This window comes from Phaethon aethereus (assembly GCF_964289735.1).
Source record: "Phaethon aethereus genome assembly, chromosome: 12".
Classification (NCBI taxonomy): domain Eukaryota; kingdom Metazoa; phylum Chordata; class Aves; order Phaethontiformes; family Phaethontidae; genus Phaethon; species Phaethon aethereus.
The window spans coordinates 21,655,283-21,677,660 of NC_138588.1; the positions used below are offsets into that span (position 1 = coordinate 21,655,283).

At 61.7% G+C, this 22,378-nt stretch overlaps 1 protein-coding gene across 1 annotated transcript in view; it reads right to left on the bottom strand.

Annotated features, from left to right (window-relative positions):
- The window catches only part of CCDC33 (coiled-coil domain containing 33), a gene marked incomplete at its 3' end in the record, with an annotated part of 38,398 nt that extends 16,291 nt beyond the window's left edge, over positions 1–22,107 (bottom strand). Inside the window, 13 exon segments of the mRNA XM_082005090.1 lie at positions 71–142; positions 431–552; positions 652–781; positions 4,577–4,697; positions 4,857–4,948; positions 5,151–5,252; positions 5,975–6,084; positions 7,349–7,479; positions 11,524–11,687; positions 19,864–20,143; positions 20,733–21,163; positions 21,166–21,371; positions 21,722–22,107. Coding sequence (XP_081861216.1) covers positions 71–142; positions 431–552; positions 652–781; positions 4,577–4,697; positions 4,857–4,948; positions 5,151–5,252; positions 5,975–6,084; positions 7,349–7,479; positions 11,524–11,687; positions 19,864–20,143; positions 20,733–21,163; positions 21,166–21,371; positions 21,722–22,025 — 2,265 coding nt within the window. The 5' untranslated portion in view covers positions 22,026–22,107.
- Positions 22,108–22,378: the final 271 nt, after the last annotated feature.

A 22,378-nucleotide genomic window follows, 5' to 3' on the forward strand; every position in this document is an offset into this window, starting at 1 on the left:
GGTCTGGAGAGAGGGCCACCCCCGGCCCCGTCCCTCCCGGCCCCGGGCTCCGCCGGCCCCGGCATCTCACCTCCGATCGAAGGAGCCGCAGGCAGAGCCCCACGGTCGGGACGGCCCCAGACGCGGTTTTGAGGTCGGTGCCCTGGGGAGGCAGAGGAAGGGTCACAGCCCCGCGCTGGCCTCTGGGCTCCTACCAGGGCTCTTGGTGGCTTTGGCGTCACCCGGATGCCATCCGGGGGTCCAGGGCTACGGCTCGGAGCAGGGACCCCGCGGGATGCTCGGGAGCTCCCAGAGGTGGCGATCCCTCCCAGCACGCCAGCAAGCCATAGGTCCCATCACCCATAGGTCCCATCGCCCATAGGTCCCATCGCCTATAGGTCCCATCACCCTGCCACCCTGCCCCGCGTCACGCCGCAGCCCCCCGGCTCACCCGCACGGCGAGGCCGTCCAGGCGCATCCCGCCGCTCTGCGCCGCCAGCTCCCGGAAAAGGCGGCTGGTGAGGGGCAGCACCGAGTATCCCATGGGAACGAGGGTGCCCGGAGCATCCCACACTGGGGAAGGGAGGAGAACAAACCAGCGGAGGGCACGGCAGCCCGGGACCAAACCCGGGGGTGAGGGAAAGCATCCCTCGGTGGCATCCCCGGAGTCACTGGCTTTGTACGGATAATATTCGATAGCCAGGGCGGTGTCTTCGGAGAAGATGGTGGCCACGTCTCGGCCTTGGAAGAGGAAGGAGGCGTTCCAGGTTGGCTGCTCTGGGGGCCTGGCTGGTGGGGACATCTTAGGAGACAACGGGAAAATTATCATATAGGCACCTTCTCTCTCTAGAGATAAAGAAGCAGAGAGATAGGAGGGGGAGGAAGGGGTAAAGAGAAGCGCAACCTGTGCAGCTGCATCCCATCCCCGGCTCAAAAGCAATCCCGAATCCCAGTTGCTTGAACTGGTTTTCACTGGGTCTTTTGAGCTTGAATGCTTCTCTCCTGCCAGCATCTTCCCCCCTCACGGAGCCAGAGGAGGAAAACGGCGCACGGCCCCGAACTACTGGGTGCTTAAAAACACAATGGGAAGAGGCTGGAGGATCAGCTGCGCTGAGTGCGGGGTGAGAGACCAAAAGATATCCGTCGGGAGACCTGGATCGCGCGCTTGGGAAAGGGTTTTGCGACGATAGACGGGCCCCGAAAGCCTTTCCCAAGCGCCAGCTCCGGGTTGCCCGACAGCTCTCGAGCAAGCGGGCGACACGTTTAACCCCGGAGCTGCGAGCCGAAGGTCGACCTCAACACCCAGGAATTATCGACGGCGGCTCCTTTTTAATGCTGTTGCTCCATCCCCTCGGCCGGCATCGCCCAGCGGGGACGAGACGCCGATCGGTTTTTCTGCATCAGCACGTTTCTGTTTTGTCGGGGAGGGCGGGAGGAGGAGAAAGGGGGGGGGGTGTCTCCCTCGGCTCACGTTTTGGGGATGCTAATGGGCATTACGCACGCCTGAGACCCGCAGCGGTGCATTTACCCAGCCCTGGGGATTGTCAGCCAGGGGAGAGCGGGGCTGGGATGCTTCAGAACCCAAAAACGCCTCCACGATGGGCTGCGTCGGGCAGCGCTGTTAGTGCTGGCTCAGCACCGGGCTGGTTCTTTCGGCTGGGAATTTGTCAGGGGCTCCCCAGCATCAGGTGGGATTTTTAGCAGGGATGCAGCTTGCTTTGACAGCAGGCAGCCCGGTCTGTGCCTGTAAGTCCTTAGGGAAAACCCGCACGGACTGCGGCAGCTCCCGGCTCAGCACCCTCCAGCCGCTCCTCTCCTTGCCCAGCCTTCATCCCAGCCCACGGGGTTGTTTCGTCAGCCTCAGAAAGCCCAATTTGGGGGGAAACTCTCCCCCAAAACCACCAAACGTTGCCTCCGGTTACTTTTCCTGGCATCGACCCGTGCGAGGTGCTGCGAGATAGGGCGGCTTTAGGCTCAGCGGGGAAGGGAAAAGTCAAATGCGGGAGCATATTGTTAATTTGACCCCAATTGTCGGAGATCCCGAGCCCACACGGCTCCTCTCACCGGGACAGGGATGGGGGATGACGTTCCCGATTTTGGGGGCTGGGGAGGGGGCGGCAGGAGCGCTCGCCAGGGCCGGGCTGTCCCCCGCCGGCTCGGCGGGACAGATGGAGGCTCCGCGCCGGGGCGTCAGAGCTGATGTGCTGATCTGGGCGGACAGCTTGGCACAACAACCGCCTCTGCCCAGGGCCACCTGGAGAAACACAACAAAGGAGACGAGGAGGAGGAGGAGGAGGAAGGAGACGCCTTCCTCCTCCTCAGCTACCCAGCAGCATCGTTGGCACTAGCAGAGGCGGCGGTGGCCAAGCCCACAGCATCTCTCCTGCCTTCCCAAGGGATGGGGCCATCCCCTGGTCCTCACGGCTGCCTGTCTGGCGGGTGCTGACCCCAAAAGAGAGCGAGAAGCTCCAGAGAAGTGGCTTAAACTGGAGGGGTCCCCAAGGGAAAGAGCCCAAAAGGAGATTTATCTTCGCGAGGACCAACATCACGAAGGCTTAAGCTTGGTGCTGGAAGGCAGACACGGCATGGCTTTCCGTAGGAGGCACGGTGCCCACCCACCCCATGGGTTTGCCGTTGCCACCAGCGTGTCCAAACCCATCCCTTTTGGGTTGGCCAAGGGGCTGTTGGCCTAACGAGAGCACCCAAGGAGAGCACCCAAGGAGAGCACCCAATGCTCTGTGCAGGTCTCAGCTAGCTCCTGGCCAGGATGACCAGGTCTCCAGGAGCCCTGGCCAGGGAGGGAAGGGTTAACCACCTGGGAACCCAAAAACCCCCTCCGTCAGAGGGGTGTCCTGCTGGAGGTGAACCCAAGCGCCGTTGGCTGCAGACGCTGATGGGAGCTGACAGGCGAGAGGACACGCTGGGCTGGCAGAATTATCGAATCCGATTAGCCCGCCCAGGAGTTCGCTCGGGGAAAGCCATTAACCTCTGGAACCGGAGCAGCCAATGCTCCCTCCTCCTCCTCCTCCTCCTCCTCCCAGCCTTCCCCTGAGCATTCCTCCCAGGCGTTACGAGTTCATCCTCCCCGGGAATGAACCGCGTCCTACAGGTGGGGAAACTGAGGCAGGAGACGGGGCGGCGAGGGAGCGGGTGGGGGTTACGCAGCTCCCTCCCCTCCACGCACCCCCGGGGAGAGCAGCCTCGGCGCTGCGCAAAGACAGACAGAGCCATGTGGGCACGGAGAGGAGGAGGAGGAGGAGGAAGAGGAGGAGGAGGAGGAGGAGCCAGCGTGTGCCAGGCCAGATGGCCGGGTTTAATCACCCGTCCCCCCGTGCCGGTTCCCGCGGCTCCGCGCTGGCACCGCCGCCTGTGCCAGGGGCTGCCCGGGCTCGGCTTGGGCTCGCCCGGCGCCCGGGTCCCGCCGGTTCTTCTTCCCGCCCGTCTCTTCCCGCAGAAACCCGAAGGAAATGGATTTCGACGGCCCTTAGGGGCGAGAAACACCCCTGCGCTGGCCGGGAAAGGGCAGCCGCGGGGCGCAGGATCCCGGAGCAAAGGGGCGGCGGGGGGAAAGGTAGCGCGGGGGGCAAGCGCACGGGGAATTCCTGCCCTAATATCTGCTCGGGGGCTGGCGTGGGCAGCCTGTACCCCGACCCCGTGGCCACGGTGGGGCTGGGGGTGCAGACCCAAAGCAGAGGGTCCTCCGGCACAGGACAGCCCAGGGAGGCGGAGGGGGGGGGGGCAATAAAACGACAATTATTGTAATGAATGAAACACGCTAGCGATTTTTATGATAATTCATCGCCTCGTGGGCGACTTGGCGTTTGGCCGGCCTCCTCTAAGTAATATTTTATTTATGGGCTCCCCAAACGTGTTGATACAGGGCGCTTGGCTCCGAGGCGATCAAAATTCAACGCACGGGGAAGGGAAGGACCGCGACGGAGACACGCGTGCTCCGCCGGCATGGGGGACCAGCTGGATCCATTTTTTTCGGGGCGGCTGGACATCTGCCCTCGCCAGGCTTTCGGCTGGCGCTTTTCAGGGGTGAAGGGCTGGAACAGCTCTGGTTTTTGAAGGGCGGCAGCTTCACGCTGGCTTTTGGCTCGGCTGCCCCGTCACCCCTCCTCCCTGCCCCAGCATCCCTCCAGTCCCCTGCCTCTCCCTCCCCGGCAATTTTTTGGCAGGGCTCGGCAACAAAAGCGGGGCCCTCCTCCTGCTCGCCGACGCCGCGTGCCGAAAGCGTATGTTTCCCCGGCAACAGCTATTTTGAAGATGTACGTCTCCGGCTCTCCCGGCGGTACTTGAGGCCCGGGGAGGAGAAGGTCTCTGCCTTCGAGAGGCAGCACTCGAGCTGCGGGCGTGAGCGGGGCAGGGGGAAAGCTGAAGGACAAAGGCACAAACGAGGAGCTGCCTGGGGGTTTCTGCAGGATGAGGCCGACGCGGGGACCGCGTTGACGCTCGAAGCGTGGCTTTGCCCCTAAAGCTTTTGCCCGGCGCGGGGTGCTCAGCTCGCCCGCCCAAGGAGGGATGCTCGTCGGTACCCGCGCGGGAGGGATGCTGCTGGACCCGTGCGTCCCTGCCGACGTGCTCGGGCTCGTACCTGCGGGCAGCCGTGGTTGGCGGCCGGGGCGATGCCGAAGGCTGCTGCCGGAGGGTCTGGGAAGGTGATGGTGGTGGGGCTGATGCCGGGACAGCAGATGGGATGCTTCTCCATCCGGTGCCTGGGAAGCGATGGGAAGGGGGAGACTCGGCACGAGTGGGACCACGCCCGCCCCCGGCGAGCCAAGCGACGGCGCTGGGGGTGCTCGGGTTGTCCCAAACCCAGGATCCCCCACCCACGTCACCAGCAGCCCCGCCCCCCCCGCATGGCCATCACTCACTTGTACTCCTGGACATTGCTCACAACTCTGGCCGCGGCAACGAGGGCCACGGAGGGGGTGGCCAGGGGGGCCGACAGCCCCCGCAGCAGCACCTGGGAGGTGGGGAGGGGTCCATGGGGAGGGGTCAGCAAATACGAAGGGCTGGGAAAAACCTGCCCTGAATCCATATCAAGAGCTGCTGGAGCGGGAGAGGACGTGCGGCAGCATCCTCCTCGAGTCGAGATGCTCTGGTCCACCCCGGACGCCGCCACCCCCCGCCCCGTGCCACCCCCTGTCCCCAGGGCCACCTCTCACCTCCAAGGCCACGTAGCTCAACCCGTGGCAGCGAGGGACGCAGCTCCCTTTGCGGGTGACGGTGACGTGCAGGACCGTCCCCGTGGGGTCCCGCGTCCTCGGCTGCTGGCGGAGGAGAGCGAACGGTGGGAGGAGGAAGGGTCAAGGCCGCCCAACGCGGGCGCTGGGCGCGCAGACAAGCGCGTCGCGGACACTAAAGCGCCGGCTGATAATTAAAGCTCGCTGTGCCCCGGAGCCTTGCCGGAAAAGATCAATATAATAAATCCTTCTGCATTTAAATATTTAATCGCTCCCCAGCTCTGTGCAGGGAAGAAGAAACTCCTTTCTGCCAGCCAGAGCATCGGGGAGGCTGACTGGGGGGGAAGTATTGAGTGAGTTTGCCAGGTCTCAGCGGTACAGGGGAGCTCTCAACCGAGTCCCCGGGACTGTTAACGTGTTGGGATGGAGAAATTCCCACCCAGGGGCTTGGGAAGCAGCTTCTCTCTGGGGCCGGGTACCTCCCTGCATGAAGTAATGTGCAGCGGCCCCTGTTTAACGGACGATGCTGAGGGCGAAAGCACTTCCCAGCTTGCAATCCCGTCGCTTTCCCTCCACCTTTTCCCACCGGAGGGAAAGGAAAAAAGCCCAGCACAACGCCTGCCTTGTTCCCACTTCGCGGGAAGCTCACAAGCCTCTTTGAGCACCTTCCCCGCCTTGCCAAATTCGGTTTTCCCACCGGGATTACGCCGTTACACAAAGCTCCCTTTGCCCCCAGCTACGGCTCTGGGCTGAAAATCAAAGTTATAAGCGGGAATAAGCGGCAGGGACGGAGGTGCCCAACCTACCAGCACCAGCCTGCAGCGGTGGGGCTGGAAGGGCCGGAGGTGCCGCACCGGTACCTGGAAGGTCCCCAACGCCTCCTTGGTGGCTTTGTCTGCCACGGTGAGAGTCAGGGCTGGAAGGGAGTGAGCAGGGGCTGGCCTTGGGGTTTGGGGAAGGGGAGAACAGGCGAAGCGATGGGGAGAGGCACGTGTCCCCCGGCACGGCAGCATCACCCCCGCGGGCACCGTCACCCCCAGCTCTCCCCTTAATTCAAAGCAAAGCTGCAATTTAGTTGACAAGCACGAGCAGGAGCCTTTTATGGGGGAAAAAAAAGAAAAATTAAAAAAAAAAAAGGAGTTGATGGAAGGGAAAGCCGCCCTCTCTTTATGCTGCCATCAAGAGTTGGGCTTCCCTTCCCCCAGCTTAATGACTGCTCCAAGGCGCCCGCCTTAACTCCTGCTTGGCCAACCTGGCGATGCCACAGGTCGTGCGTGTCCCCAGAATGAAGAAGATGGCCCAGGCGAGCGCGTGGCCCACGCTTTCCTGGGCTTTTCAGCAAATGCTTGATTTATATCTTATATGACGTATGTAACGTATATATTACGGGAAAATGTTCTGGGGTCGAGCGAGAGACAAGTGGCTTTTCTCTTAGTCGTCCCCGATGATAGACCACCGGTGGCTCCGCCGACGGACGCCCTATTTCCGGGCGAGAAAAGGATGGAAACGGTATTTCTGGGTGACAAAAAGTGTCGGCTGCAGCTGGAAACTCCGGCTCCGGTCCGAACATCTGGGGGATGAACACCTCCGAACATCTGGGGGAGGCCGGGAGGCGGACATTGCTGCTCGATGTACATCGAAAGCTGCTCGATTTCTTTTAGGTCAGAGCCCGACGGGATTAGGTAGGACGTGAAGATTGGCTCCCACAGTTGGTTGTGCAAGGGGCTGATTATAATCAAATCCCAGCCCCTAATGCCATGAGTTTTATTACAATTACAGCCTTAGCAGCCCTGCGCGGGGAGGAAGAACATCGTGATGTGGGTCCAACGAGGTGTCGGGGTCAGGATGGCAGCGGGGAAAGGTTTGGGCTACTCCACCCCCCACCCCACCCCGACGCCGATTCCCGTGGGATGTTTTGGAGGATGCCCGGAGCTCGGCATCGTCCCTTGCCCCATCCTGCAGCACCGTTATCTGGGGATGTGTCCCTCCTGGTCCTACCCTGAAGCCACCTCAGCCACGAAGGGCTCGGGGCACGGCTCGTCCCCGTCGCAGCCACCCGCTGCCCGGGCGCTCCTGGGGGTCCTTCGGAGCATGGGCTCCCCAGTAGCCCCAAATTAACCCTTTGAGATGAGTCCCAGTCCCCCGGCAGCCCTGTCCCCACGGTCCTCTGAGGCTCTCACCTGCCCAGCCCGCATCTTCGGCATCCATTTCCACCGTCACCTCCTCCTCCCAGGCGGGTGCGTGGGTGGGCACCGAGGATGCGTGGGTGGCCTGCGCCTCTGGTTTCCGCTCATCCCCTCTGCTGGTCTTACTGGGAGGAAAATGGAGGCAAAAGAGGCCGGTTACCGGGTGAGGAAGGGGAACATGTCAGCCGAGAGCCGTGCCCAGGAGAGGGATGAGCACCGACCCCGCTCGGTGCAGCTAACGGCGGCCAGCCCGCCCACCCACCCACCCCCCTTAGCAAAGCTCTGCCCCTGCTGGGGGGGGGCTGTGCTGGGGGTCCAGGGCCGGTTTTACTCCTGGCTGCCGGACCCTGCCGAGCCCGCGGTGACGGGGTTTGCAGCCCCTTTTATCTGAAAGGCTATTTCAGACCCCAGAGGTTAATTATCCGGCTGTATTGACGAAGGGACAAGGAGGCGGCTGCCGGGAAAGGAGAGAGAAGATTGAATGTTAACGACTGCCGTCATTAAACTCGGCACGTAACGAGGCTGAGCAATAATTACGGCTGTGGGCCCTGGGTAATTCTTCATCAGGGCTGTTTTGGCGTTGTTCCTCCCACTTTTATCAATCGATCATCAATTACTCATGAGCCTGGCTAATGATAATAACCCCCCCCCCCCCCCAACAGAGGGGCTTTTGGCAGGTCTTTTAGGGGGTCTCCACTGCCCGGCGAGGCGCTTGGGTATCATGCTGGGGGTCCCAAGACCACGGCAGAGTCCCACCGCCCGGTGACGTGGCGACCTCGAGTCCCCTCCATCCCCGCCCGCGGGGCGAAGGGGGACGGTGACGCGGCATCAGGCCGACGCGACGCGAGAATCCCCCGGCCCCGTCGACGGGTCGCTCCGGCTGTTGGGCTGCCAAAGTGCCCGGCGCTGGCTCCTCCAGGAATGCTCTCGCTGGAGCAGCGCCAGCGCGGCTCTTACGGCAGAGCGCTGCGGTGGCAGGGAGCAGATGGTGGCACTTTGCCACCCCGTCTCCGGGGGAAAGGAGATGATAAAGCTCCTTCCAGCTGCGGCGTAGCGGTGGGACCAACCGAGCAGGCTCATCCCGGAGGTACGAGCCCGGACGGGAGGATGCTCCACCCTCGCAAGACCTCCATCCCCTCTCGTTGCTGGAGAATCCGGTCTGACAGACCCTCAGCACCCATGCCCCGTGCTCCTCTCCCGTCTCCCACGTGTCCCCTTCCCCACAGGAGAAGCCCACCTGCATCCCGCAGGGATGGAGCCGAGCCGGCCGGCTCCGGCAGGTGGGAATTAGCATCGGGCTGGCACCGTGGTGGAGGGGCTGGAAGCAGATCGGCTCTCCAGTAATGAGCTCTGTAGGGGATTGCTCCACCAGCAACGTGCCTGGAGTCCGAATGAAGCCAGACCTGGGCTGGGGAGGGGACGGGAGGAGGCGGAGGGTGAGAACCGTCTGCTCTGGGCCCCCGTCATTACCCGGCGTCGTACGTCGTTATCGCGGCGGGGGGAGTTATTTCTCGGGGGCCGAGGGGCCGGTGCGGGCGCGTGGCTCTCGGGGATGGCGGACCCCGCGCGCGGCACGGCCGCGGTTCGCGGCACCAGCGGCCGGGGTGCGACTGCTGCGGCGGCGGCGGGGTCTGGCCCTGGGGAAGGCAACGCTCCCCCCCGGCACGCAGCCCCTGGGCGCTGAGCTGGGGGGGCTCGGGTGCGGTTGGGGTAAATAAAAACGGAGAAATAAACCACAGAGGCGTGAGAGCGGTTTCTGAAAAGACTCAGAATGAGAAAGGAAGAATTATAATTTCCCCTCTCCTTCGAGAAACCTGATTTTCCCGTGCCCGTCTTCATCCCACCACGACCTAAGCCGGGTGCCGGGGTGAGGAGGGGACCCCCCTAAGCCCCCGCTTGGTCCCGCTTCCCACAGCCCCTGGCTCTGGGATTATCAGCTGAGCCCCTGGTTTCTTTTTTGGGCACGTGGCGGGGCCAAAAGCCTTTGCTCGCAGGAAGATCCGAACCCCTCCAGGGTGGAGCATCCCACCCGCACCACGAGCAGGGCCGCTGCCTGCGCGGGCAAACCCGCGGGCGGGGGGACGTCGGAGCCCCCATCCCCCAGGCTGGGAGCAGACGGCGCGTTCAGCGGCGACCTTGAGTCTCTTCTCTCAGCGCTGAGGAGCAGAAAGGAAGAAGCGAGGAGGTACTTCCACCCGCCCGCGGTACTCAATGGAGAGGAGAAGCTGGCCGGAGCCCGGCGCTTTGTGCCGCTAATTGCGAACACGTCTGGCTCCAGCGCGCCAAGGTCATCCCGGCACCACGCCGCTCCAGGAGCAACTTATCTGCCTGAAAGGAAGACTCCGAGCAAAGCCACGGATGCCCCTGAAAGCAGGGAGCGGGGATTTGCTCGCGGTTCAGAGGACGAGGAGCAAAGCCGTGCTGCTGCCAGGTCCCCGGAGCATCCCCAGAGGACCCCCACCCTCTCCGGGGCTGGGATGAGCCCCAGCCCATCGGGATGCCCACACGGGGCTCTCCTGCTGCTCGAGGTCTTGCAGATTCGCCCTGCCGTGCCCGTCCCTCCCCGATCCTCTGCACCGAGAGCTGGAAAGCGATGCACACAGCTATGGAGAGCTGCGGGGTGCCGACTCCGGGCACAGGCACAAGGGGCTGGTTTTGGCGGGGGTGACGCTCTGGGTGCCGGCGGTTGGAGCTGGGGTTGGCTCCGCTGGTGGTACCCAGCCGCTTCGGGCGGGGGGGGACGACCGGCTGCCACCGGGTCCCCACCGGCACCATCCACCAACGGCTTCTCCTTCCCGTCCGTAAAAACCCGCCTTTTAACTGCGACATACTACTCTCCTTCGAAAAGCAAGCGCCCTGAAAAACAATAACTGATTCCCTTCTGCCTTGGCTCCCTCACTATGGTTACTAAAAGGCCCCTCATGTGTCCTGCATCCCTAATACCCCCCTCCCCTCCATCACTCCCCCGTTACCATGGCAATGCGGTGATGGAGCAGCACCAGAATGTAAAGAGAGATGCAACAATCACACGCTACCCTCGTGCTATCATTTAGGATATTGATGTTTAAATCTCCTGAGCTTATCTGGGTATAATTGGTTTATGGAAATAGAGACAACTCCTGCGGTGGAGTTACTCGGGCTGTCGGGGCGGAGAGCGGGTCCTTGGCCTTGGGGGGGTGGGAAAGAGGGGAAGGGGGTGGTGGAGGGGTGGCAGCGGGGGCTGACAGCCCGCGTGCCAGCCGGCCCCCGCCGGGCTGTAGGTGCCAGCCAGCCCCGAAAACCCGACGGACGCTGCCCTCACGATGGAGAGCCGCCTCCCTCCTGCCCGGGGAGCCTGCGGGCTGTCCTGGCACCGGGCGCCGTGGAGAAAAGGCACGCTGCGCCGCGGCCGGCGGACCTTGGGACCCCCTTTGCCACAGAGCTCAGGGTTTCTGCGTTGGGGAAAGCCCAGCGAGCAACAGTTCGCTCTACACGCTCGCAAGGAAGAGGTTTCCAGGCTTTCACAGCCCCGGCTGCCGATTGCCCCCAGCGGACGAGTCCCGGCCCCGTTTCCCCGTCCCCCGGCACCGACGCATCCACTTGGGTACCAGCCTGCCTGGCTCTGCCTCGGGGAGACGCCCCGGAGAACCCAAGCTCGGCAGGGAGCCGGGTGACGCTCTGAAGCCACCGACAGCCGCCGGCTCCCCCCCCTTTCCCAGGGAAGCGGTGCCGGAGCCACTCTGCCTCCTGGAAGGGCTCTTCGGGATCGCAGGCTCACCCCGCAGCAGCGCCGAGCTGAGCTCAACACCGAGCAAAGCGTGACCGGCTAATTGAGTCCCCCGGCACATGCATAATGCACGAGGAGCCAAGTTCTCCTTACCTCGAGCATCCTGTTTTATTTATTAAAGCACTCTTTTATTTATCGTGATATCACCCCGAAACCCAGGCAGCCTTACCCTGTGGGTTCTTTGACATCGTTTTATACTTCCAATATTAGGAAGGCTTTCTTCCCAACGCCCCAGCGTGCCTCAGCGAGGGGTCCTGGCTCCTCTGCCGGTGCCGAGCATCCCACGGAGGCGACGCTGGTACGTCGCAAAAGAGGTTTCCCCCCTTCCCCGGGGCTCGCAAAAATAACGGGGTGACATCTCGCCGTGTCCCCGTCGTCCCCCCCCCCTTTGCTGGGTACTCACATGACCGCGTACGGCCGCGGCACCCGGCCCTCCCGCGTGGCCGGCAGGTTGCTGGCACCATGGAGGGTGACGGCGATGGCTTCCTTCCCCACGCGGGCCACGTGCCCCCCGCCAGCCCCCGGCGTGTGCCAGGGCTCCTCCGTCCCGGCGGGGGACTCGGATACCTGTCGGGAGCAAGCGGGAGAGACGTCAAGGTGGGGAGCGGCCGGCAGAGCTGCAGGCACGTGTGTCCCCCCCAACCTTGTCCCCACGGCCCCAGCTCGATGCTGAGAGCCCAGATGAGGGAGGTGGGGTGGTGCCCCCGGTGCGTCTCCGTCACCCGAACTTGGCCCCGCAACCTCGGCTTGGTGCTGAGAGCCCGGGTGGGGGAGAAGAAGCCGGGGAGATGGTGCCCCTGGCACATCCCCATCACGGCTGTCCCTTCCCTGTCCCCGGGACCCAGCTGTGGCTCTGCACCGGGGGTGTCACCGTGCCCCGGCGGGGCCACAGCGCCCGCCAGGCTCTCTGGGAGGACGCCCGGCAGCAGGGGAGCACCCTGCGTGGGGCGAAACCAGCCCGGTAGCCCCGCTCAGCGTGGTCCCATGGGGGCCAGCCACACCACGGTCCAACCAGAGACCCCAAGGCAGGTCACCAAAGCATCTCCGTTTCCCTGTGGGCCCTCTGACCTGCCAACCATCCCCTCTCTGGTCCCTGCCACCCCCTGCTCCCCCTCCCCACCAGCCCAGGCATCTCTGCAATTCACAGGGATGCCGCAGGAATTGGGATCTCAGCCCAATCCGGGAGGAGGGAAGAAAAGGGGAGAGCGCGGCGGCTCCCCCCCCGGCCCCAGCTCATTAATTCCCACCAGCTGATGTGATAAGGAACAGCAGAGCCGCAAGCTGCCGCTCCTCACCCTCGAGGACACCGTCCCCGTGCCCATCACACCCCGTCCAAGTGAGAGACGCCGTCGCCGTCGTCGCCGTCATCGTGTCGTCCCCCCCCCAGCTGCATCCTCGCTGTGCCACCGTCTCAGGCAGCGTGCGGCGTTGATGCATTTAATGTTGCACGGTGCTGTGGCTACGAGGGGTTAAACCCCGAAAAACAAACCCTTCCTGCGTCCTTCTGACCTCCCCCCCGGGGTGAAAGCAAGAGCTCCAGCCCAGCAACTGCCCCTGCCCGCAAACCCCGGCCGGCGTGTGGCTTTGCCTTCGTCCTAAGCCCTCTCCCGCAGCCGCCCGGATGCAGCGGGGATGGGCTTGGCAGCGGGGAGGTGAGCCATCACCACGAGGGGTAACAAGCCCAACCCTGAGGTTTGCTCATGGGATGGAAACCTGGCTGCTCTGACCACCAACAGCCCAGAAAAAGGTTTAAATCAGCTTTTTTTCCACACACTCCCCCCCGCCCCTTATTTTTTTGCTGTCAGCTGAGAAGCCAGCTGGAGCTCGGGGATGGGTGCTGGGGATGGGCTCAGCACCTCTGACGGCCAAAAAGTGGCACCGAAGGAGCAGAAACACAAAGTGGGGGAGGACTCCCCGACCTGCGGAGTGGATAGGGGAGATGGCTCCCCACCCCGGCTCCAGCGGGTCACCCCCCACAGGCTCTGACGCTGGATCCGTGTCCCACACCGCACCCCGATTTACAACTCCAGATCACTATTTTGGGGCGTTTTCCGGCATTTTCCCTATTTTCTTTCACATTCCCCATAGCGGAAGCAGGTTTCTTAGCCGCACATCTTCATACCCACCGCTTGTATTTCCATCTCCCTAAAAAACCAAGTGGGTTTTACCGCTCGCAATGGTTACAGCACGATAATTAGCAAGGAGTTTTAATAGAAAATTCACCAGTAGTCAAGCTAAGTAAAACTCAGCAGGAGAAGAAAGCATTTTAAAAATAGCAAGCGTGAACAATGCCAGGCTTTGGTACCCGAAATCCTCAGCAAGGCTGTGATTAACTACCGAAAAAAACCCCCACCCAGTCACTACTCAAGGCCAGGAGGAAATTCAGTATTTCTTCCAGAGAGGAGGGTGCCTGCGGCTCCAGGTAGAGCCCACGCTTGTTTTTTCAGCTCTCTTACTCCGTGGGAAGCAAAACTCCGCTGCCGTCCCTGCCAAGCCACGTGCTCTCACCCAGGGGTTTGCGACCTGTAGCTTGCCGAGGCGGAGGAAAAATAAAGTTCCCATGTCCTCAAGGACACGTTTAAAACATTTTGAGGGCCTTTAGAGCACCACTGTCTCCTGCAGAGCATCTCACGCCATCCGCTGCCCCGATCCCCCGCAGCACCTTAACCCCGAGCCGCCCTTAAAGCATCCTTAACCCTGGTTATTAATTATTCACACGGCAACGTTGAGGGAGGTTGATTAACGGTGCCCGAGCTGCCATCATCGTAATTTGTTTTTCTATCAACACTTTATCGTCTCGAAAGCAGCATCGGGGCCCGGGCAGCTCCTCTACAGCAGCGCTCAGCCAAGATTAAATTGCTCCTGGCTGCGGGCTGACAAGGCATAAATAGCCTCAGGAGCCCGGCGTTTAGTTCGGGGAGGACAGCCCGGGCTGGGGGCCAGCAGGGACCTCCGGGCACGGCCCTGCAGGGTCCTCCCCCACCCCGGCTCGGCCCCTGCCCACAGCTGGAGACCGCAGCTGCGTTTTCCCCCTTGGCAGGAGGTCGGTGCTTGCTCTCCGCGGGAGAAGCCACCGGCCCTGCCCGGCCGCGGACGGACCGGGACCCTCCCGGTGAGCCCCGCGAGCCCCCCAGCCCCGGCTAAAAGCCAGAAGCGGTGCCGCTCTACGGAGGGAAGCGTTCGCAGCCCTGAGCTCCTCCCTGCCCCGGGGCGATTTATGAGCGGCTGTTGGGAACGTGTCAGCTTTATCCTCCTCCTGAGACTTCATAAAATAATAGTAGGCTCCATGAGCGAAGATGGACTGGGGCTGGCGTGAGTTTTTCCTACGTGATGTCTCCCCAGGCTCCGTTCAAGCCTCCTCACGGCCGCGAAGCACCGGCAAACCGCTTCCCCCTCCCCGGCAGCCCAGAGGACGGGAAATAAAGCGCCGTTTGGCCTTAAACAAGCGGCGGCATCCGGCCACGGGTTCCGCCTCCAGCGCCGTGCCGCCGCGGGTCCGAACGCCAGCCGGAGGGTGCTGGGTCCCCAGGTGTCCCCTGGGACGCCCCAGCGGGTCCAGCCGCCTCTCAGGGCTGGACCCCCAGGGCTCTGGGACGGAAAAGCCCCCGGGACGCCGCAGAGCATCCCCGACAAGGCGGGTGGACGGCCGGCTCCCGGCCGACCGGCTCGCTCACGGGCGGCGAGCAAGCACGCGCCTCCGGGCACGGGGGAACTGGGATGGGGAGGGGGATTTTAGACGTCACCAGGCAGCAAAATGGGATGAAATACAGGCTTCCAGGCCACGAGCGAGGACCCGGCAGCTGATGGGCGAGGCGGGTGCAGTTGCTCCCCCCAGACCAACCTTCTCCCAAAGGTTTCAGCGTCCCGAATTCGGGGTTTTCGGGAGATGCGTAGCATCCCGGCTACCCCACGCCCCGCTGTCCCCGCGTCCCCGGGCTCCACGTGGGTCCCCGCCAGCCGGGGCTGTTAGGGTACAGCGTGACACCCCGCATCCGTATGGGTTTGCATCCCCCCCCACGAGCATCACGGCTCCTCCTCTGTCTGCCCCGTTCTCCAAAGCGACCGGAGCCTCGGCGCTAATCAGATTTGAGGCTGTGAAATCTCATTTGAGGCTCTATTAATGCATCGCTGGCAGGACACAGGCCCCGGCCTGTCTCCAATGAGCAAAACAAGGAAAGCAATCTAGCCGGGAAGAACGCGTCGCCCGGAACGAGCTCGGGGGAGCCGGCCAAACGCAATTAGGGTTAAAAGGAAGATGAAAACGGTACCAGCGCTCTTCTTCCTCCCACCCCGGCTCCTGTTTCCCAGTCGAGCTGCGGGGACGGCGGGGATTTTTTCCTCGGGTGAGGGCTGAGCTTGATATATTCTCCTTATTATTATTATTTTTAAGCAAGTTGTTTCCTCGAGGGGACCCTGTGGGGGCTCATTAGAGATCACAGGGCAGTTTCGGGGCGTCGGGAGGGAGGATGCTCTCCCCCATCGGCACACGGGGATGCCGACCCCGAGCCGACTCTGTTGCTGCCGACCAGGAATCCCTTTGGGCTAAAATTTGTCAGATTCATTTTCCTTCCATTTATGTAGAAAACTCCCAATTCACCTGTCAAATAATTAAATGGGCCGGCAGCCCAGCATTGCTTCGTCTGCTCCATTAGGAGAGTTTTACACTTTCTGTATTTGTCAGCGGCACCAGCGCAATTTCCTCCCCCCCACCTCTTAAAATGGAGCAATTTTCTCTTTTTTAACCCCATTTACTTTTCTCATCAAGGCAGTTATTTGACACTTAAAGGGACATGATGACTTAAATTGCAGGAATTAGAGCTAGCAGCCGCTCCTCCTGCCTGTGTTCCCCCCGAGCACTGAAAGAGTTTGTGCTTTGCAGACGAGCAAATGGAGAAGCAGCTTGGAAAACCTCCTGAGGATCCGTCTTCTCCATCCCAGAAGATTTTTTTCCATTTTAGCGAGGAAAATGTGAATTGCCGCTCTGCACTGGCCCATTTCCATGCCACATCTCCACCCGGGCAGGGAGAAGCATGCGGAGAACGGGACTTTTGGACCAAGCTGGGCAGCCTCAGCTCCCCAACGTCATGCTAGAGGATGTAATTTCCTTGCGATGCATCACTAGGAACATGCATTTTCACTCCCCTCAAAAAAAAAAAAATCAACTTTCAGTAAATCGGAGCTAGGCAAAGCAGTACCCCGAAGCCATTTGCCTCAGATCCTCTTTTGCTCCTGGCTCCCTCCGGCACGGAGCGGGGATGATCAAGGGATGCCGAGAGCCGGGACGCTGCCGGAGGAAGGCGACGTCCCCGATGAACCCGTCAAGGCGCGCTCCTCCCGGGGCTGACAGCTTTTCAAAGCCCTACAAATTGCTCGCCGGAGCGGCGTTATTCATCTCGCCCGCATCCCCGGGGTGAGCCCTGCCAGCAAAGTTTGTTTTTCAGCCTCATTGGGCTTTCAGCGAGCCGAGGCGGCTCCAGCCCCTCACCCCGGCGTCAGGGCGGCAGGCTGGGGAGAAGGGCCGGACCCTTGCCACCCTCCCTGTGATGGCCGCTGTCATCGGGGTGAGTGATGGATGAGCCGGCCGGGAGACACACGCCATCCATCACCCGCTAACAGAGACCTCTGCCCCAGCCGTGCCGTGCCGGCGAGGGGAAAGACAGAAGCTTTTATCCACCATCATCGCTCAGCAAGATGGGGCACATCACAAGGGCACCCGCATCCCGGCACGGGCACCCGCATCCCGGCACGGGCACCCTCGCCCTGCCCCTGCAGCCCTGCTCTCCCTGCCACGGACAGACGGACGGACGGAAATGCAACGTCTCAGCCCAAAAGCAGCCCCAGCTGGTTGAGCCGGGCTTGCAAACGGGTCTGGGGTTGGTTTGGAATGTTCTGGAGAGGCCAGGGCTGGGCTCTGCTCCCGACCGAAAAGCAGAACCAGCAAGTTAACCGAGTTCGCAGCCCGCCTTCCACGCCAGACCGGTGCGGAAGGGACCCCTGAGATGCCCCCCCAAAAAGTGGCCAAAATGAGTCCAGCTGTAGCTCAGACTCCCCTGGGTCCCCGTGCCTGAATTTAATTTCTGTATCCTCCTTTAAAAAAATAATTAAAAAAAAAAAGGTCATCTTTATTCCCGGGGAACTTCTTCGCTCGTCCCTGTGACTCGTGTTACACCGAGGCACTTTGCACCCGCGCACGCTTTCGGGAAGCACTTCAGCTCCGCGGGCAATCCAAAGGGATAAAGCACAGTGGAAATGGAGCCAGCTCCAGGTTTTTGGTCCCATTTTTCAGACCCCCTGAAGCTCCGTGAGAAAGTCCCAGCCGGCCTGGCAGGCGCGGACGGGCTGCGCTGAACCACGGGAAGCGCCGGCCGCGTCTCGCCCGATACCCCTGCGCTCTTGCAGCCTGGGGAGCGAGCGGGAGCGCGCGGGAGCGCAAGCTTGGGCGCAAACCCATTCGTTTGCGGCGAGAAAGGCGGCGATGCCTCGTGCCCCGACGGCAACAGGTCGCTGGGTTGGGATGGGCGCCTCGCTGCCAAGCTGGTCCAGGGATACTTGGAAGCAAACCACCTTCTTGTGGGCTTGCGACCAAGTCCAAGTGCCAAGGAGGTCTCTGAAAGCTGGTTCTTCTCCTCAGCGCCACGTGGGCCTGCTGGAAGGGAAATGGCGATGGGTGCCCGAGGAAGGGTCCGACTTCTGCCCACAGTTCCCCCAAACTGAGCCCTGTGCTCGGCTGCAAAAGGCCCCAAGGGTCCCGGCGAGCCCACTCCCCTCTCCTGAGGGAGAAGGTCCCCCCGAGGGCTGATGGCTCCGAGGCTGGACCTCAACCATCCTCAGGGACCGACCTGCTCGGTGCCGTGCCCGGGTTCCGGGACAATTAGGGAGCCGTCTGGCTCTGCAAGACGCACGAGGCATTTGAAAAGCCAGCGGAGCCTCCCGCTCCGTGCCTCGGAATACATTACCCGCAGGTTGCGGTGAGACGAGAAAATCGTTATCCCCCTGCCTCGGCCTTTCGGGAGGAGCTCAGCACCCATCCATCACCCCCACCAGCCCGCGGACGAGATGCTCGGCACGGAGGCAGCGCCAAGGAGCGGGTACCCCGCTGGGACGCGCCCGCCTGCCTTTGCCGTTCGGGAAAGCAAAACGGAGGGACGCAATATCCCAGCATCCGGATCTCCCAGGATGCCGGTCCAAGCCGCAGCCCCGCGACGGGACCCCTCACCCCTCTGACGTTTGCCCCTCTCCGTGCCCCAGCCTTCCTGACTCCCCAAACCACCGACCACCCCAGTCCTGCCTGAATTTAGGAAGACATTTAGGCTCTCGAATTTCGGTTGAGGGTTCAACACGCGATGCTTCGAGACGCTCGGGTTTGGGTCACCAGGAGCCAAACCAGCTCCGGGCGGAGAAGCAACGCCCACTCGCTCCGGGCTGCAGCATCCCAGCTTTTGGAGATTCAAACTCCCTCCCGGCTCCACCTGGTCCAAACCCCCTTCCCCACAACCCAGCAACAGCTCAACCACCCTCCAGCGTATTTTCCAGCCCTCCCAGGAGGGCGGGGAGCCAACGTCGGTGTCCATCCGTCCCGGACGGACATTAATAAATTAACATTAATTTAATATTAATTTATTAAATTAATAAATTTAATTATTTAATTAAATAAATCAACATTTATTTAATTTTTCAATAAAAACCGACCTGGCAGATCCTTGCCGGGTGCCATCAGCAGCAGGTGATTTATTGCGTCCCCCCGGGGGTCCCAGCAGCAAGACCGCGTTCGGCGTTTGCTAACGCCTCGCCTTACGCCCCCGGCCCGGCTCCGCAGCGTCCCGCTCCGCGCCCCTGCCCATTGCTCTCGATTCCCGCCGCTCGGAAGGGTTTACGTCTAGACGTTTGCGGAGCGAACCCCATCGCTCCTCGCTAATAAGCGCTTCCGGCCAGTAAATTTTCGGCTGATGGGGGCCGGGGGAGAGCGCATCCGCTTGGGAAAGCGAGAGGGGCCAAGCGCGGCGGCGGGCGAGGAATCGCCGCGGGGTCCCGAGGGGCTGCGGCGCTCAGCGTCCTGCCTGCGGCGCAGGGAGCGGGCGGCTGCCCCGGGGAGGGGGACATGAGGAACTCCCCGGGAGGAGAAAAAAGCCCGGAGGGTGCCCGGGGAGGGTTCGCGAGGTCGCTCCTGCCCCTGGGTGCTCTGACCCGGCGATGTTTTCACAGGTCTACACCTCTGCCAGCGGCGTAGGCAATGTCTTCATCAACGGACGCGTTATTCTCGCGGTGAGAGGCGGGAAGCGGAGCCCCCGGGGCAAGGGTTGGCTTTTTTTTTTCTCCTTTATTTAGGCAGCTTTTAACACAACTACAGAGAAACGCAGCCTCCCGGGCTGCGTTAGCCCTGCCCGACGGTTTCTGCAGCTTTTCGAAGCCTGGGTTTGAGCTGCGAGATGGACCATTCGAGATGCCTCGGCCCCAGACACCCGCAGTCAGCATTTTAAAAGCTTCGAGGTGACACCATCCCCTGCCTGGGGAGGGCCAGCTTGCCTTTTCCGTACTAGAAACGCAAAGCGGGACGTCTCGCTGCCCCGTCCCCGCGAGCAGGCTGGGGATGCGACGGCCTTGGGAGCGGGCTGGAGGTGGCCGCGTCCCCTCGCAGCCCTCCGGCTCCTGGCCGGCGCGGCAAAGCTCTAACGGGAAGCTACTGGGAATTAATAAGATCTTGTTATTAATTTAGGATGGCGTCTTCTCCGTGAGCTGCACTCACCTGTGCTGGCCGGGAGGCCAGGTCCGGGCTGTAGCCGGGCGAGGAGAGGCGGAAGCTGCCGTGGCTCGGTGCAGCAGGGGCAGGCACCGAGGAAGAGGAAGAGGAGGAGGAGGAGGAAGGATGCTCGCCTGCCAAGTCACCCGGGAGCTCCAGGGAGGAGCTGAGCGCCGGCTCAGCCCGCAGCCTCTGGGGGGTAAAAGAAGGGGTTTGAAGACCCAGCTTTGGGCTCCAGCAGCCCTTTCCCTGTCCCCCCAGTGTCCCCCCATATCCCAGCTCCATCCTTTAATGCTTGGGCTCAGGGCCTCACCCTTCAAGGGCAGAACTTCTACAAGAAATAATAAAAAAACCCACCAAAACCCCACACTAAAACCAGCCATAACCACTCCAAAAACATTTATTTTAGACTTAGAGGTCCCACATGTGCATCCATTGCTTTTCCATAGCCCCAACTGCCTTGGGGGGAAAGAAAAAAAAAAAAAAAAGAAAAAAAAAAAAAGGAAAAAAAAGAACAAAAAAGAAAAAAAGGAAAAGGAAAAAAGGAAAAAAGGAAAAAAGAAAAAAGGAAAAAGAAAAAAGAAAAAAGAAAAAACAAAAAAGAAAAAAGAAAAAAGAAAAAAGAAACAAAATAAAAAAGAAAAAAGAAACAAAAGAAAAAAGGAAAAAAAAGGAAAAAAGAAAAAAGAAAAAAGAAAAAAGGAAAAAAGAAAAAAGAAAAAAGAAAAAAGAAAAAAGGAAAAAAGGAAAAAAGGAAAAAAGGAAAAAGGAAAAAAAAGAAAAAAGGGAAAAAAGAAAAAAGAACAACAAAAAAAAGAAAAACACAAACCTATTGAGGCTTAAAAAATTATCTTATTAATAAACTTTTTAGCAGCCCAGCCCTCCCTCCATCTTTTATAGGGATCACCTGCCCAGTTCCCAGCTGCCTGGGGAATATAGGGAGCACCGGCCCAGAGTGATGCTGGGGGTCCCTGCTGGAGGGGCTGCTCTGCCCCAGCCAGGAAGGGGAGGGGGCTTTGGGTGGGTGGTGGCCATGTGGGGCTACCTGGACCCTGCCCCAGCCAGGCTGGTCTGTTCCTGTTTTGCTGGAGCACGAGATCTCTGACACCCCCCCCCGCCCCCCCCCAAATCTGGGGGCTCCTACCTGGGCGGGCAGCGGGCCGTCAGCCGGCTCGGGCGTACGGAGCGAGCGGCTGGCGACGGGGATGCCCAGGCGCGGGGCCGCCGCTTGCCGGTCCCCCTCCTGGGCGCCGGGGGAGAGGGGCGGGGGCGAGGCGGGGGGCGGCCGGCGCTCGCGCAGGGACGCAGGGCAAAAGCCGTCGCGGCGCCGTAGCGGTACCGGTCCTCGTCCCTCCCGGTGGAGAGCTTCGTCCGGGGCCGGTTGGTGCGGGGGTAGATGGCGAAGAAGGCTTCGCCCACCCGCCTGCCGCTCCTCATCCTCTCGACCTTCCCGGGGAAGCGCAGGGCCTCGATGCGGAGCCGCACGTCGTGGTCCTTGTCGTTCTCGCAGAAACCTGCCGGGGTAGCGGGGAGGCGAAGCCTCGCCACGCAGGGCTGGTGGTCCCACGAGCATCTGCCTGGGCTCATCCGTGAGGAGCCCTGGATAGCTCTGCTCTGTGAACGCCGGCAAACGGCTTGTCCAGCCTGGGCACAGCTGGATCTTGGGTGCTGGTGTTGGGCCCCTTCCCCAAGCTGGACCTGTCCCATCCTCCCCTCTAAGCTCAGGCAGCTTTGACCTCCGGCTCCGGGTTTTTTGGCAAGGATGAAGGTGTGAGCACGGTACGGGGCTTTGCAAGTGTGGGACAGGCTACGCTCCTGGGTCGCCTCCCCTGTCAGCCCATCCCCGTGGCATCCAGCCTCTTACCTCTAGGCAGGCTGAAGGTGAATTTCCTCCTCTGGAAGGAGTAGATCTGGTTGAGGTTGCTCTGCTCGACGGTGTCTGCGGTGCCAGTGCTGCTCTGGACGACCTTCCCGTTGTTGATGCGGAGCCGGACGCCGGAGCCCCGCAGCAGCGGGTTCTCCACGGTGAGCCGCAGGGCGTAGCGGCCCCGCCGGTTAAACTGGGCGCTGACCACCTCAAACTCAAAATCCAGGGTCTTCTCCTCAGCCTTCAGCCGGGAGCGCTGCAGGCTCGGGGGGACGTGAGGCTCCCCTGCCTTGCCCGCCATGGGGAGAGAGATGGGGTCTGGAGGGGAGCCCGTGGGGGTCTCTGCCCCAGAGCGAGCCCTCCTGGCAGCCTGCGGGAGGCTTCTGAGCCCAGCTGGCTCTGCTGCCGCTCAACTCCGGTTTGTTTGCTGGGAAACCCGGTAACTGGATACGAAGCGGTGGCTGCCTTCCAGCAAGCAGCCCGGGGTAGCCAGGGTGACGGCGAGCGATGCCGACACCGGCGTGCCCGTGGAGCCGGGGTGCGGACTCCCCCGCAGCCCGGGAGTTGATGGTTCCTTGAGCCCTTTCCCTTGGCAAATTCGCCGCAAAGGGGTTTGGATGTCGCGGAGCCTCCAGGAGATGCTGGCGTTGAGGA